This window comes from Malaclemys terrapin, chromosome 3, assembly GCF_027887155.1.
Source record: "Malaclemys terrapin pileata isolate rMalTer1 chromosome 3, rMalTer1.hap1, whole genome shotgun sequence".
Lineage (NCBI taxonomy): Eukaryota > Metazoa > Chordata > Testudines > Emydidae > Malaclemys > Malaclemys terrapin.
In genome coordinates, this window is record NC_071507.1 from 2,970,424 (window position 1) to 2,987,432 (window position 17,009).

General features: G+C 43.1%; 1 protein-coding gene across 2 annotated transcripts in view; it reads left to right on the forward strand.

Moving 5' to 3' along the window:
• POLR1B (RNA polymerase I subunit B) overlaps positions 1-17,009 on the forward strand; it is a 32,252-nt gene that overhangs the window by 11,461 nt on the left and 3,782 nt on the right. For both annotated transcript variants that reach the window (XM_054024577.1, XM_054024578.1), the window contains 9 exons: positions 2,060-2,283; positions 4,366-4,537; positions 9,680-9,851; positions 10,764-11,045; positions 11,625-11,758; positions 12,190-12,360; positions 12,767-12,923; positions 15,637-15,833; positions 16,732-16,985. In XM_054024577.1, the coding sequence (XP_053880552.1) occupies positions 2,060-2,283; positions 4,366-4,537; positions 9,680-9,851; positions 10,764-11,045; positions 11,625-11,758; positions 12,190-12,360; positions 12,767-12,923; positions 15,637-15,833; positions 16,732-16,985 (1,763 nt within the window). The remainder of the gene's footprint in view (positions 1-2,059; positions 2,284-4,365; positions 4,538-9,679; positions 9,852-10,763; positions 11,046-11,624; positions 11,759-12,189; positions 12,361-12,766; positions 12,924-15,636; positions 15,834-16,731; positions 16,986-17,009) is intronic.

A 17,009-nucleotide genomic window follows, 5' to 3' on the forward strand; every position in this document is an offset into this window, starting at 1 on the left:
AGCAGCTAATCCATTCATTCTGTGCTGCTAGTCAAATAACTCTGTGTAACTCTAGTGTTGTTTTGAAGTGTGGTTGCTCTCACTTGAGCTGGGCTAACTCCAGTGTGCTAACTCGAGCTAACTGGTGCAGTGAAGACAAGCCTAGTGTCTCTGCGGAGGCAATGAGTGTATCTAGAGCGCATGAGTTACGGAAGGCAAGCAACCATTGGATGATGAACTTTCATAAAAGCTCATAACTATAGAATACAATTTAGTAAGCACAATGCATTAATTTTGCTAAGCAAGGCAGTAAAAGTTTTCAAAATAGCTGTCTCTAGACAGAGTAGAATGATTTACTGTACCGATTTAAAGCACAATGCAATTCCTAACTTAAGTTATGTTCCTGAAAAAATGCAACTTTAAGTGAAACAATGTTAAATGAATCCAATTTTCCCATAAGATTTAATGTAAATGCGGGGGGTTAGGTTCCAAGGACATTTTTTGAGGGCAGACCAAAGGCATTATACTGTATACTGTACAGTACTGTAGTGTGGTTGGGAAGTGCCCCTGGCTTACCCCACACCGGCACAGCCCGCTGCAGGCAAGGACTCTAGGAAGCACCTTCGCAGCGGCAGCTTCCCCGGAGAAGAACAGGCACCGACTTTGCTGGGGGATGCTCCAGGACCGCCTCTTCCTGTCCCCGCTCCACCTCTCTGGAGCACGCCGCATCCCCGCTCCTTCCCCCCCCCCCCCCCATGCCCCCAGAAAGTCCTAAGCGCTGCCAAGCAGCTGTTTGGCGGTGGGGGAAGCACTGGGAGGGAGGGGGAGAAGGCGGAGAAGAGGAACTTGTGCAATGCTCCCTTGTAAAGTCGCTGCTCTTCCACAGAATCTTACAAGCAGTGGACAGAGCAGGCAGCCAAACGACGTTAAACAACTTTAAACGAGCCTGTTCCCTAACGGAGCAGGGACGTAACTTTGAAACAACGTTAAGCAGGAGGACGTTAAGTGGGGAGTTACTGTAATAGTAAAGACTTGGCTTCAATTAACTATTTTCATCTTTCTTTTCCTGAAAAGAAAGCACAGTCTCTCTGGTGGTAATGCCAGACTGCTTTTGTAATCTAGCTGATGTATTTGATTTATCAACCCACCGGGATTGTCCGTTGTCAGACAACATGCACATGCTTTGTTGAAATGGCAGCTTAGTTTGACAGATTACATTTCTTCACAGGCTTTATTTTAGTTTTAGTAAACAAGTGAAAGTTATTTCTGATTTTCCTAGTTATAAAACCCCCGTCTGCGTGAGCAGTGTTGTTTAAATACAATCACTACCGCGTTTAGAATGTTGGATTTAAAGCTGGGGATTGCAAATGAGAGCATTGGGGCTGACCTCAGGCTATGTCTACCCTACAGCGGCACAGCGATGGCGCTGCATCTGTGCTGCCAGAGCACCATATTGTAGCTGCTTCCTACAGCGATGGAAGGGCTTTTTCCATCCGTGTAGTTAAAGCACCTCTCGCGATGGATGAATTGATCTAGCTGCGTCTCTTCAGGGACTAGGTCAGTCTAACTACGTCGCACAGGGTGTGAAATTTTTCACAGCCCTGTGGAACATAGCTACATCGATCTAATTTTTAAGCCATCCATTCCATTATAAAAATCTCTTGTTTTCAATTTACTTAAATGTCAATAATTAGTGATTTGAGACAAATTGTGAATGAAATTTATATTGTAAGCAAGGTCAGTCTATATAAATATAAAAAATCTTATTTAAATGAAGAAAAACTAAATTAATTTTGATTCATCGTTGTCTATATTAACCAGCATTTGCTTTTCCAGGGGCTTTGTTAGGGGTATTTGTGGTGCTCATAAGGTCGTGTATACCCAGGGTCTTTCTCCACAGCTAATTGAACCTCAGAAAACTGTTTTCATCTTAGGGGAAGGGTATTAGAAGGCCAGAAGAGCATAAACCAGCATAAGTGACTGGAGTGACCTGGTCTCATTCTATAATTTAATTAGACATGGTGATTTATTACTCCTGACTTTTCTTTGTTCTCTGATCTGGTGCCTTTCTCTCCTCCAGGCACTAGTTGGTTTCTCAGATTACCAGATTTTTCAGGAGTTGATCAAAGGAAGAGAAGACAACTCCTTCTATAAGAACTGCATCTCTCAGATGCTGAGAATGGTAATGGAGGAGGGCTGTGCCACGCAGAAGCAGGTCCTTAACTACATCGGGAAATGCTTCCGAGTGAAACTCAACCTTCCTGAGTGGTACCCAAATGAGCAAGCTGCAGAATTCCTTTTGGAGTACGTATTCATGTAGCAATATATAACTAAATGACTGAACTACAGATGTAGTCACATTTCACTGCCTGACCGTACAGTATCATGACCAGCTTTTCAATAAGCTCAAGGACAAAAATTTAGAGAGACATCCACTCCCCCAACCCCTTCCGAATAATATTATGGGGCCAGTTTTCAGCCAGCTTCTGGAAACTTTACATTTACCTTAATCTGTCTGCAAACCATTATCCACCAGATATGTGAACCGGATTTCAGAGGATGGCTGAGACTTGGTCCTTCGTGCATTTTGTCATGTGACATTGTAGTGGGTTTTATAAAAGATCTAAATATCCTCAATACTGAGAGAGAGATGTTAGGAAATTGAACAGTGAGCTCAGCCTTAACTCTGAATCTACTGTACCACAGCCTCCTTGGCATTTAACCCGTTGTTTGAAGTCCTTTGCAGCACTTGAGCACAACAGGGTGAGCGAAGTTTACCTTAAAATGTTTTTGGAGGTTATATCTTTAGGTAGAGGAGAGAAAATAAACACTTGCTCCATGGAATAACATAGGACACTGCATTCCATTCTAGTTTTAACTTCGAATATTCTTAAGGGGGAGAGGAGGAAGTGGTATTAGGGAATCCCTGGTTCATAGTACAGGTGTTTTGAGTTGAGGAGCTCTTGCTTCCAGCCCTTGAAAGGAACTGATTGGAAGGTTCCAGAGTCCTTGAGATACCTGTAGTTAGAGCATGGTCAGTGCGGCAGAGACCTCAAGCCAGCCTACTGGTGACTCAAAGGGTTAAAAATGTTAAGAGTCAGAGTCATCTGGAAGGACAAGAGTCAGGAGTAAGAATCCTTCATGACGGTCTTCAGAGGATCGGAATGTCAAGGTTAAACTCTCTCTTTTTCCTTTCAAAATATCCTGGGCTGTTCGTCAATGTGGACTAATCTGCACAGTTTGTCCATCAGAAAGGGCTTTCAGTTGAAGTGGGAGGTGAGACAGGAGGAAGCTGAAGGCACTAGATAGGGTGGGCACCTCGTTTGATTGGGCTTTGGTGATTATAACTTGCATATTTTGAAAGAGAAATTTTCCTGCCAAGTTTTGGCCCAGAGAGGACCTTTATAGTTGAGTCACAAACACTTGAATACAAGGGAGTGCAGGGTGGAAACACTGATTGGGCCAATCATAGCAATACCTGATCATGGCACTTGCTTCTGGGAAAGTAAGCTTTTAGCTGATCTGCTCTGACAGGAATTTAGGAAGTCTGTACTTCGTCTTGCCCACGTTAAGCAGTATTCAGACCAAAATTTTATAACTGAGTGCTCTGCTGGGACATGATAGGAGGTTTGATTGCGATGTTGCATGGCAGTAACAGAGTTTTTGTGAGTACATTTTCTATTTACCATTTATTCTGGGGGAGACAAAGTAGGTGAGGTTATATCTTTTACTGAACCAGCTTCTGTTGGTGGAAGGGAAAAGTTAGAAAGCTGTGTCCCTTCCACCAGCAGAAGTTGATCCAGTAAAAGATATAACCTTGCCTACCTTGTCTCTCTCCTATCCTGGTAGCAACATGGCTATGGTAACACTGAAAACATGTATTTTGAGTGAATTTTGTGTTACTGTTTCTCTATGGAACAGTGTTAATGATGCACATATATGATTGCACCACATTTTATGTGAAATCCGTGTACAAAATTTAGCCTTCGTGTGGACCTGTCTCAAAATACTCCATGGCAACATGAATAATTTTGTGCTTAAGTCAATTTAGTGCTTAAAAAGGTGTAGAATTAACATTCCAGAAGTCTCTCTTCATCCAAATAACAGGCACAGTACTGGTAGCAGCAGTGCGGGCTCCCCTGCTGATGTGCCTCAGTCGTGTGCTGGAAGATTGCATATCTAAGGATGATGAGAGGGAAGTCTCTAAATCCTTTAAGTCCATTGAAATTTCGGAAAACAGCCCAGACGTGTGGGGAAAACTGTTATGCAGCTTAACTTCTGAGTTAGTGAATAAGAGTTTGGTCAAGGGCTGTTCAGGCAAGAGCTTGGAACATAGATCCTGTTAGAGATGGAGTTAATTGGCCCCTTTTCTTCCTATTCCTACAGTCAGTGCATCTGTATCCACTTGAAAACCAAAACTGAGAAGTTCTACTTGCTTTGTCTGATGACCCGGAAGCTGTTTGCTTTTGCCAAAGAAGAGTGCATGGAGGAGAATCCAGACAGCCTTATGAATCAGGAGGTGCTTACCCCAGGGCAGCTTTACCTCATGTTCTTAAAGGTAATGCCTTCAAGTGTTTAAAGCTGTGAGTGGCAGGAGAACCTCTAGATACATAGAAAAGAGAGCAAATCTGTATCCAGCATGTGGGGCCTTTGAATGACTCGTATAAGAGGAGTTTGTGAGGAGGCAGCTGGGCTCCGGTGGATCATGCCGAGGGCTGAGCTTCCAGAGATCTAGGTGTTGTTTCCAACTCTGCCCCTGGTTTGCTGTGACACCTTGGATATGTCACTTAACCTTTCTGTGCTTGTTAGCCTGTCTGTGAAATAGGAATGATGCTCTTTGCTCATCCTCGTTTGCTAGAGCACTATAACATCTCCAGCGAGAGCGAAGTATTAGCCACTAAACACACCACACACAGGATTCTCACTCCTGAATTCGCATCTCGGCTTCCCAGCATAAAGCTGGCACCACTCCCTCAGTCAACACCTGTGCCGAATGCTGCCGGCAGACCCCGGTCTTACCCAGCTCAGGCCTACACTCTGAGGATTTCACTTTTGAGTCACTCCAGACCAACCTCGTGTCAGCTGTAGGACTGCAGGTATGTTCTTCATTTCCCAAGTGTTCAAGGAGACATCTGTAGGCAGATTTGACGCCCTCGTACATCACATGAGACACTCAGGCAACACTGATGTTGGATATGACCATTTGTACAGGACATCTTTCTACCACAAGCCTGCTTCGTTCTTCTTCAAAACCATCTCTAGAAAGGAAAGCTCAGAAACCCCTAAGTATGCTAAGATGCATGGAGGCACCAGACATCATAAGACACTGAGTAGGATGTGCTGAGTTAAATGCTTTGAGGTGGAGTAGCTAAGAGTGAATTTGGCTGCATTAATACAGGGGAGCTGATCCAATGCATCAAAGATAACAAGGAAAAGTTTGCATCAGGGCTGCAGTAAAGTGCACCGAATAATTGGAGAGCAAATGACTGCACCAGAGCCCCGAACTGCTGCCAGTTCTGGGGAGCAAGCACCAAAGGGTGCCGTGATATCTGAACATGTTGGGAAAGTGCTTTGAGATACTGTTCGAATCGAGTGACCAAAGCACCAGTGGATGGCGTTTTGGGACAGGAGTGTCCACTCACTCTCACTCACTCTCTCTCTCTCTCTCTCCCCCCCCCCCCCCCCCACCTCCATTGGTGCCTGAGCTGAAATGCTTTCAGAAACCATAAATGTAGGAGATGCAGGTGGCAGACGCTATGGGTGCATTTGCTCAACACTAATAATCAGTGGGGATTACAAATGAGAATACTTGTAGCTGCAAATATTCATTTTGTGTCTTTCTCTTGTTGTATAGGACGTGGTTCTCAACCAGGGGTCTGGGCCCCCTGGGGAGCCATGAGCAGGTTTCAGGGGGGCCACCAGGCAGGACCAGCATTAGATTTGCTGGGGCCCAGGACAGAAAGCTGAAGCCCCACTGCCTGGGGCTGAAGCCAAAGCCTGAGCATCTTAGCCTCACGGGGCCCTCTGTGGCGTGGGCCCCCAGGCAATTGCCCTGCTTGCTACGCCCTAACACTGGCCCTGGCTTTTAAATGCAGAAACCAGTTTCTGTGGCACAGACGGGCCATGGATTTTTATAGCATGTTGGCGGGGGGCTCGGAAAGGAAACGGTTGAGAGCCCCTGGTATAGGAGACCTTTGTGCTATGTCTGTTCGGAGCCCTGTAGAACTGAGGCATTTGCAGTACTGGTCTGTGTTCTGAAACAAAGACTATCTGTTTAACCGTTAATGAGCTCGTTCAGAAAGGAGTAGCGATGCAGGGCATCACAGCAAGGAGTAAGATTGTGATTGTGCACAAAGTGTGATCGTTGGTCTCTTTTAAAAGACAAGGAAGGATGGGCTTGTAGTTAGGCATTGGGCTGGGACTTGGGAGATCTGGGCTCCATTTCTGGCTTTGCCACTGATTTCCTGTGTGACCTTGATTTGTCATTTAATATCTCTTCACCTTGATTTCTCCATCAGTAAAATATGCCTCGCACCATGCAGCTCTGATGTCAGGTTTAGCGCCCCCCTCTATCTGACACACACAATTCGTAACATTGGTTAAACGGAAGATTCAAAGTAGTCTAGATTGGTATTTTATTTCTATAGTGCTTTTTATCTGATCTCAGAGCATTTTAGGAAGCAATTAAGTATGTGAAGAAGCAACAGCATTCTGGCAAATTTAGTAATTGTAATTTTAGAATCTTCACATGTGCTGTTGAATAACAGATGTAAATTAACAGAGATGGAATCGGATGTATGTCACCAGACTGGTGTGAGCTGGGAGCAAGATTTGCCTAGAACAGTAGTTGGTTCACTTATTCTTTAATATTTTTATGCCCTCCTTGCAATGATGATTCAGAAATAAAAAATGAATCTTGGCTATCAGCATAAGAGTAAAATATCAACGGTAATTAAGGAAATCCAGTCAAAATAAAATGCATTAATTTTTGGAGCAGTTTACAGACTTAATAGGAATAAGCAAAATCAATTCAGGGTGGGGGAAATCCTCTGTTACCATAAATCATTTAGTTATCAAGGGCAGCAATGAAGTCAGGTAAGAGCCTTTTCAGACCCTTTAGGTAGGTTAGGCAAGGAGTTCTCTTGTGCTGCTGAATGCACTTGGAGACAATCCTACAACCATACTGACATCCTTCACTTCAAGCTTAGTCTCTGGCTTCTTAGATATACCATCTTCCTTTCCAAAAAGCTTTACTTCTCAGTAATCCGTAACAGTATACCATCAAACGCTGCAGACTTTTGTATCGTCAGTTCTCTCCTGAAACCCTGCTTCACCACACTTATTTGTGCACAAGATCTAACAGCTTCAGCAACAAAACTGACATTCTCCAGCAATACGTGTCCTCAGTTTTTCCTACCTTTCCCTCTGTACATCTCATCCGTTTACATGCCTGTCATTCTTGGTGGCGTCTTTGATTCTCTCCCTCTTTGACAGCTCCCTGCCCTCTGACTCCTCTTCCTCTGCGAGATCAAGTGCGGTCTTGCTCCCTTCACCTTAGGGGGAAAAAAAATTCTGAATTCCCACCCCCCTCTCACTCCACCAAAACTGCCCCAACAAAGGTCACAAATGCCCTTCTCCTAGCTGAATCTTTTCCCACCTATCTGTTGGTGTTCCTCAAAGTTCTGCCTTCAGGCCCCTCCTCTCTTCCTTGTTCATTCTCTTGGCAATCCCATCCATTTCCTTGTTTCAGATGTCCTTCGTGTCTTAGCCTTGCAGCTCCACGGTGATCTTCTGACTCTTATCTCCACCCGCACTAGATTTTGTGAAGACTTGCTCTTTAATGTTACTTTCCCTTGCTTTATCCACCTGTGTGCTGCTCCTCTTCCCTTCTCTTCTCTGGTTTTCCTGCTTCTCACTTTTCCTCCAACAACTATCCAAAATTTTACTACTGAAGTCATCTCCTCAAGGCTCCTCCTCGAATCACTGTTGGTTTACTGTGGAAAATTAAAACTCGCTGTTCTTACCTTCAAGCCCCAACCTAATGTCCACAACTACGTCTTTGCTTTAATTTCTCCCTACTCCCCCTTATGCTGCCCATAAGACTCCCCGGCCCTTGTCATACTATTCCTTCTATCCTTCATTCTCCTTTTTGCGGTTTGTTTTGTTGTCTCTTCACCTGGAATACTTATCTCCTTATTTGGCAACACAGCTGTCTGCTGCCTTTTCACCAATAATTATTGTTTTAGGCCTCTTTTTGTCCTGTCTGTTTTAGACTGTAAGCTCTTTAGAACAGATTTGTCTTACTATGCTTTGTAAAGTACCACATACTTTTATGGAGCTATGTGAGTAATCTATTATTATTTTGTTTTATTATTATATTATGTCTTGCCCATTTTCTGGGCCTTTCGTCATTGTAATATGGAAGTATTCCTGTTCTAAAAGTTCTCAGTGTAGATCTATACAAATATGTCACTGTAAAGCATTTATAATCCACAGTAAGAGCATGCAAGCCCCAAATATCCCATCTGTGCTGTCAGACTCAGTGGGTAACCCATGCATAACTAATTCTTTAGAGCACGTCTATTTGCCATATCTTTAAAATCTGCTTTTAGCATCGTTTTTTAATAGAAGTTTGTGTTTGGAAGAACAGAACTCCCTGCTACTGCAGTGGCTTGTGCCTTTGGAATTGAAGAAGAAAATCTAAATCCAGGGTGTTTAAAGGCTTATGATGTGTTCTGTTGAAGGAAGCCCCACCTTCGTTCCAGGGAGTGGAAACACTGGGGACTGAGGTGGGCTGTCTGTACTCAGACGGAATAGCTAGCCCTGAACCAATAAGCCGTGCTTTACTAGCTGGCTGCAGCCCTGCTCTGGCACACTTGTGGAGGAGCCAACCACCCTTCCAGGCATGTTTGAATAATAACATATGATGTCTTTACCTTGAATTAGCTTGGCTGTATGCAGAGGATTTCTTTTAATAAAAAGTTGGAAGCAATGGCAAATACCTTACTCTTCCCTGTTATCAGAATAGTGAACATCTGAGCTCATTCAAGTACCAAAATTACAACCCAAACAAACCTCCAAAAGCAATCATCTAAAACGTTTATCACGTTGTCTGAGAAGCATCTCTCTTGGTGATATATATACGTTTCTAAAAACTTGAGCTTCAAAGTCAAATTATTCCTTTTTTGTAAGGCAGCTCTACCCTTCGCTGGTTGTCACTTCATCAGCGTGTTCCATGTCCAGTAAACCAAAAGGTCAAATGTACTTGCAGTGATGACGACACATTTCGGGAGATGTTGAATTGTTGCAGAGTAATACACTTACGCTGCATATTGCATTAATAATCCACTTCACTTTTTATGGGTTTCTCCACATACTTAAGAAATTCATACCTGTAGTTGATAAATCAGGAGATGATTGCAAAACTGGTGGATTGTGTCCTGCATTTCACTGACTGTGTGCCTTTCAGTGTTGAAATGGTATCATTAACATAATTCGGGGGAGGTGGGGATTAATCTAGAATGATAGAAATTAACAACGGGTAGTCTTAGCTAATCATCAAAAGATCATCTAGTTCATCCTTCTGTCAATGTGGGAGGGTCTGTACAGTATATTAATCAGTAACATCGCATGCTTCAGACACAGGACTGTTTCATGATTTTACTTTCCTAGTTTAACACATCTCATTTTTAAACCTTAGGAGAGGATGGAAGCTTGGTTGCTTTCTGTTAAAGTAGCCTTGGACAAAAGATCTCAAAAGACCAATGTAACCATCAATTCAGAAAATATGATGAAGCTATTCAGCATGGGAATTGATGTTACAAGGCCATTTGAATATCTCCTTGCTACTGGTAACCTGCGCTCTAAAACAGGTAAATTTTATCTTGAACTTCATTCCATTCCTGCGATACAATTTTAGCGCTTCACAGAGAGGTGCTGATGGAAATACATTTTTTTCAAGCCTCTTCTCTTAAAGTATCATTTTGTCTACTGAATATTTGCTCAAGTTGAATTCATGCAGCTCATTATGAATAAGAAGCTTTCTGACAAAAGGATTAGATTTTTCCTCAGACTTGGATCATATGTATATTAAAATATACACATTATTTATATTCAGATACAGGATTTTATAAATATCTTTACATTTAGCATTGCTAAAAGAAGCCGCATTGATTGCTTTGAAAATAATGTCCGTTCTCCATCGAAAAGGCACAGCGTGGTGTATGGAAGTGCTAGCTACTTCTCTGTACTCCCTCCCCTCTGAGTCAGAAACTTGGATAGTTTATCACCAGAGTCCATTCAATCCTTGGCCTGTGCACTGAGGCTGCAAACATAATGTCTATTATGATACTGTTTTATGTCCACTAGAGACTGGGCTCAGACTACAATAGGCCAGAAAATTTCCAGTGAGGTGAAAAGTCAATGAAAAATAGGGAGACAAATCGATCAAATTTTCATGGAAAAAACTTAGTTTTGCAGTCAGCTTTGAGACAGTTAACTCACTTCACATAGCGCGCCGAACAGGTGTGAGTAACTTTTGGTTGCTACCAATTTGAGCTGGATTTGACCCAGTGACCTGGCATGTAAAGGCTGTATAGCCCCCTACCATCCACTGAACCCCTCAAACGTAGATATAGCTTAATAAGCTGAGAATCTCTCCTTTGATGTCAATCTTTTAGACTTCTATGCACGAGTCTAATGAAGATGATTTATAGAATTGTATTTTGCAAATGTCCTTCATTAATATCAGCTCACACATTAAATCTGGCTTTTGTTTTTTAAAGGTCTGGGTATGCTACAAGATTCTGGTCTGTGTGTGGTGGCAGACAAGCTGAATTTTATTCGTTACCTGTCCCATTTTCGCTGCGTACACAGAGGTGCTGCCTTTGCCAAGATGAGAACCACCACGGTGCGCAAACTGCTCCCAGAATCCTGGGGCTTCCTGTGCCCTGTGCACACCCCCGACGGAGAGCCCTGTGGGCTGATGAACCATATTACGACTGTCTGTGAAATAGTGACGCAGTCAGCCTACACCTTGTCCCTGCCACCTTTGCTCTGCTCCTTAGGTAGGTTCCCTTGAGTTAATAACTTAAGAAAACTTGGACCCCACAGACCCGTGTCTTCACTGGATATCATTACAACAAAAACACTTCAATATGGCTAAACCTGCATTTTGGTTAATGACAAAAATAATGTATTGCTTACACAGCACTGACATTTTTACAATGTTGTTTGAATAGCAATACATTTCCTTGGGGGTATTGAACTAATAAAAGCTCCATACTGTAGAATGAGCAGGTTCATGTGTACAGAAAGATAAATGCACAGAAATGTCTCCAAAAAGTGTCATTATTTGCACATTTATAAGGTCACCAATGACTATTTAGTAAAAGAACAACTCATCTAAGCATTTTATTTTTTTGTGATCATCAAACCACTTTTTATTGTTGTAAATCTGGATATAATTCAGGCAGCATCCTGGAAAAATAGCGTATACCTGATATTTAGATTCTTAATATATGTAGTGGGCAAAGCAAAATGAAAAGCATTTCTTATATGCTGGTCTAGAATGTTTCTAAGATCCTGAGGAGTGTTGGTGTGGATCACTACTTTCAGCATTAATGGCTTCCTTGGTTCTTTCCCAGGTGTCACTCCCGTTGATGGGACTCCAAGCCAACCCTATGCAGAGTGTTACCCAGTTACACTGGATGGCTCGTTAGTGGGCTGGGTAGAAAAAGATATGGCTCCTACGATTGCAGATACTCTCCGGCACTTTAAGGTTGCCTTGTTTGATGTGACTTGACTTAGAACAAGCAGTTTTTTAACTTCTCCCAAATGTTTCCTTCCTTCATTTTTGTGCCCGACTGATTCATTTGGTTTTATTTGAATTTTAAGAATTGAATTTTATCATGTTCTTATTTAATTTTATATGATGATTATTTTATACCTATTTATAAGGCATTGCCACCAAAGCATTGCAGCATCAAGGTATTTGTTGGTTGTAGCAATTTCAAATGCAATTGTTTTTCTCCAGTTTTGTAGAGATTTTGATGCAAATATTTTTTTAAAAATATATGAAACAGTGAATTTGTGTAGCTACTTGTGTGACTAAAATTTTCATTTGGAGGGGAAAATAGGCTATTGGATGCAAAAAAATCTTATTTATTACAAGTTTTCTAACTAGATTTTTTTCTGTGCATGTGAGAACAGGTAATGCAAGAAAAGAAAATTCCAGCGTGGACTGAGGTAGTCCTTATTCCAATGACCGGAAAACCTAGTCTGTATCCAGGATTATTCATTTTTACTACCCCTTGCAGGATGGTTCGGCCTGTGAGAAATTTGGCCTTGGGAAAGGAAGAATTGATTGGTACTCTGGAACAGGTACTGTGCATGGGTCTGTCTAACGTGTTTGTTTATTACAAAGCAGTGGCCATTAGAGAAAAGTCTTTGATACAAAAATAAGACACCTTACAAAAATATCTGTGAAAGGAACAATGAAGGGGAGGTGGAAGCTGATCTTGTCAAAAGGGCTATTAAGTTTGCTTGGGTTTAGTGTGCTAGCGCAGATGAGAACTAGCATGAATGTGTCTACACAAGCTGAGAATCACATCCCTAGCTCAGAGTAGAAGTAGCCATAGTTATGTTGGTTTTTGCATAGCCCTTTTTACACACTAATACACTGAGTTATCAAATAGAGCAGCTGGAGCTATGAAAGTGATTGGAGACAGCTTTATTTACCTTTAAAAAAGATCAATTTGATAATTAAATTGGGCTTTGCTTATCTCAGGTCTTCATGAACATTGCTGTCCTTGAGGATGAAATTGTGCCTGGCGTGACCACTCACCAGGAGCTCTTTCCTCATAGCATGTTGAGTGTGGTAGCCAACTTCATTCCATTCTCTGATCACAACCAGAGTCCCAGAAACATGTACCAATGCCAGATGGGTAAGTACTGTGCCAAATATTGCCATCAAACAATCCCCAAGTTTCCACATGCACAGGAGGAAGGAAAAGAATCAGATCCTTGACTCCTTCATTCCCCTTTCCTTTGTATCATCCTTAGCTTTGCAGGATGGGGAGAACCTCCAACAAACCTTAGGGGGACTGTTGGTTCCCCTCACAACGTCATGGGACTTGGGAGGCTCATTAGTATCCCTTGCGAGCCTTGCAAAGGAAAGGGCTTAAGAGTCCTCATTTCTTATGTGCAGTGCTGAGCTCTCTGGAGCTGATGTTCTCCAACTTGAATTTTTGGTAGGAGAAGTTACTGTTTCAAATTATGGTCAAAGGCACAAGACCTCAGCAGAGTCCAAGGAAATTGGGTTGGTTTATTTATTTATTTTTTGCTATTAAGTGGCAAATATGTTGAGTGTTGAGAGTGTGTGTGTGTGTGTGTGTGTGTCTGCCTGCTATATTTTCAGGGATCCTAATTCAAGAACCCATCCTCCACTTCACTTCAAAATTCGAAGAAAATGTCTACAAAGAAATTTCTTAACCCCATCAGATAGATGTGACTCATGCCTGAAAGCATGAGAGTTTATATCATTTCTAAACATTGGGGGTTTATTACTGTCGGATGAAATTGTGTATGTTCTCATTAAACTATGTAAATTCCTAATCCTTTTTGACTCCTACGAAGTTCTTGGTCTCTGTGATATCTATTGGCAATGAGTTCTACAGCTCAGTTATTCTTGCGGGGGGGGGGGGAGGTGTCTGTGTCTGTATGTGATCTCTCCCTCTATCTATCTCCAAGGGTAGTGGCTAAGCTCAGGGGATGGCACGTGAATGGCCTGGACTTGTGCCCCACAGCTGTCCTCGAGGGACAGTTCTCGCAGTATCTAGTGGCCTTAGAGTGGTATCCTTGCTGATGGTATTAACTGCCTTTGATACCATTGACCATGAGGTGTGTGGACATGTTTCTGGTCCATAGCAGCGATGGGTGGGATGCTCTGAATGGTCCTGGTCTTGCCTTGCTGAGTGCCCTCAGAGGGTGGTGTGGGGTAACTACTCCTCCCTGAGGCGCTCTCTTGTTAAACAAGAGGGGTGATATGTATGTGAGGCCATTGGGAGGCTTAGTGATGAGGCGTGGGTTGCAGTATGCTGCTAACAGACCGCTCTGTATCTCCATGTCCACTGACCTGGCCAGAGCTGTCCATTGTGGTGCTCCATGTCTGGGGGAGACTGGCACAGCTATGAGGGCTAACTGGCTGAGACTCCATCCCAGCCAAGATGGAGGTGTTGCAGATTGGTTGGGGGAAACAATCAGAAGATAGAACTGGAATAATACTGGCCATTTTGAGGTGTGTCTGCGCCATCAGTGGATCAGGTTTGCAGTCTGGGCTCCGGTAACACTCAGATGCTATTAGAAGAGCAGGTAGCTGCCACAGCAAGATCGCCTCTTTCTCCCTCCCCGAAGCATCACATGGCTAAGAGATTGAGTCCATTTCCTTTGGATGCAGACCATGCAACTGTTATCCAGACCTTTGTCACTTTGCAAGGTGCTCTCTGGGAGGCTACATCTTAAATCTATCTGGAAATTGCATCTGGTACAGAACTTGGCAGCCTCTGTGTTAAGCAGTATGTATTTCATGGTCATATTAAACTGGATCTCTGATCTGCACTGAGGGCCTGTTGGTTTCTGGGTTGACTTTGTGGTGTTTTAGACATATCAAGCCCTAAAATGGTCTGGCTTTAGGCCCCCTTTAGGCCCCTCCCCGTGACATACTACCACAGTTGTGGTTAGTGAAGGCACTTGAGCTAAAGTTTCAGTGGTATAAATGAGAGAGAGTACAGCTGGCAGCTGTTGAGAGAAGAGTGAGGTGGTGGACTCCAGGTTGGCTTTTGTTGGTGGAGTTTATGAAATGTTTGTTAAATCCCTGGTGCTTGCTGGCATGGTGCTATTGATGGGTGATTGCCAGAGTCTGCACGGTTTGTATTTTAAGAGTTTACGAAGGGAACTCACTGCTTGGGATTGGTGTTCTTTTCCATACGTCCCTAAGTGAAACCCTAATACAACCCTAAATGAAAAAGTGCTTCAAGAGCTCAGAATTCCACCTTACGCCTGCTAGGCAGCGGAGACCAAGGAGTAGGGAATCCTGTCGGAAAGGTTTTGAAGAAGCAGATTTGTAGCTCAGTCATTTTCCCATAGTCTTCTGAAAATAGTAAACTGAATAAAATAGCAACCCATTGTTCAGAAGTTGCATCGCTTATCAATATTCAGACCAGGAGTTAAAAGATATTTTATAGTATGAAAATGTAGGACAGAAGAGACACAAGTGAAATGTCACATACAGAAAACCTTGATTTTAATTTTTTATGGTAAGTGTGAAATTGACATTCCATCTGGATATGTTAGAATTACTGTAAGAGGGAGAATGTTAAAAATAAACCTTATTAAATGATAGGAATGGAACTGAATTACTAAAGGAGTTTAAGTAGTTTGCAATTTGTGATTCAGGAGTAGGAAGGGAAGTTCTTATCTGCATCAGTGCAGTCTTAAAATGCAAGCTTAGGAGGACTTTTTGGATTTGGGGAAAACATCAACTTTTTCTCCATACACAAGAAGAGACTCTGCAGGCTGGATCAGTTTTATCCCTACCAAAGCCATGACAGAACATTGTGATTTTTGCCACTGGATTAATCCGGCTCTTTTTTGTTCTAGGCAAGCAAACTATGGGCTTTCCACTTCTGACTTATCAGGATCGCTCAGATAATAAACTGTACCGACTTCAGACCCCGCAAAGCCCCTTGGTGCGGCCGTCCATGTACGATTACTATGACATGGACAATTATCCAGTCGGTACCAATGCAATCGTTGCTGTCATCTCCTACACTGGCTATGACATGGAAGATGCAATGGTAAGTCATTGAAAAGGAAATGGAATATACTGCCTTGTCTGTGTCACCTGGGGACTGGAGTGTGAACATCAGTTCTGCAACCCACTGGCTATGTTGATTCTCAGTTATGTCATGAATTAAACATCTGTTTGTTTGGGGTTTTTTTGCCAATTACTCAATCTTAGTTTGCCACACAGAGGGTGCGCCCACAAGAGCAAGGAAATAAAGTCTGCTTCTCCACCGGCAGGCTGCACCCCACAGTTCAGACTCTGCTGTGGAGTGTCTGGGGAGCAGGTCTCCCCATGATATGCTCTTCTCTGCCATTCCCCCCTGGTTCTGCTGCCCAGTCTGCCTTCCTACTGGTCTGGGGAATGCTCAGCGAGGCTGTGCAGCAGGGCCAGAAGGGCAACATCGGAAGATGGAAGTAGCAGTTGGTAAGAGTTTACTTGCCTGCTTTTGCTGGCGCACAAATTTCCCCATCTGGTAAAGAAGGGAAAATAAATGATTTTTTCACATTTAAGATGTGGGAGCTGTGACTGGCATCGGCCCCATTGTGCTAGGCGCTGGCCTTGCACCATTTGAGAAGTGGGTCGTGTCTGAGCGGTGGCGTGTGGGCAGGGTGTGTGGTGTTTATGGGACTGTGATTATTTTGGAGGGGGGGGGTGATTATTTAGCTAGAGGGATGTTTAAAAAAAAAAAAAGTGGGTCACAGCAATATGTAAATGCTTCCTCTGCCGAGGAACATCTGTGGGCAGAGGAAGGGGGATATAGAAGCCTCGGGGGAGTGACTGTGTAAAATGGAGAGACTGAAAGCAGACACAAAGTGTGTTCATCGTGTTTAAAACTGATTGTTTTTGGTAAGTCAGCTTTGAAGCAGCCTCGCTGAAGGGACTCTGGTTTCTTGGGGTGTTTTGTTCAGATTGTAAGTAAGGCTTCGTGGGAGAGAGGATTTGCCCACGGCAGCGTTTACAAGACGGAGAGCATAGATCTTGCTGAAAAAATCAAACAAGTAGATGACAGTCTGGTGTTTGGAGTCAAGCCTGGTGATCCAAGGGTTATACAGAATCTGGATGCTGACGGACTGCCGCACATTGGATCCATACTGCAGTATGGGGACCCTTACTACAGCTACCTGAACCTCAGTACTGGGGAGAGCTTCATAACCTATTACAAGTGAGTTCAGAGCTCAGCTGTCCT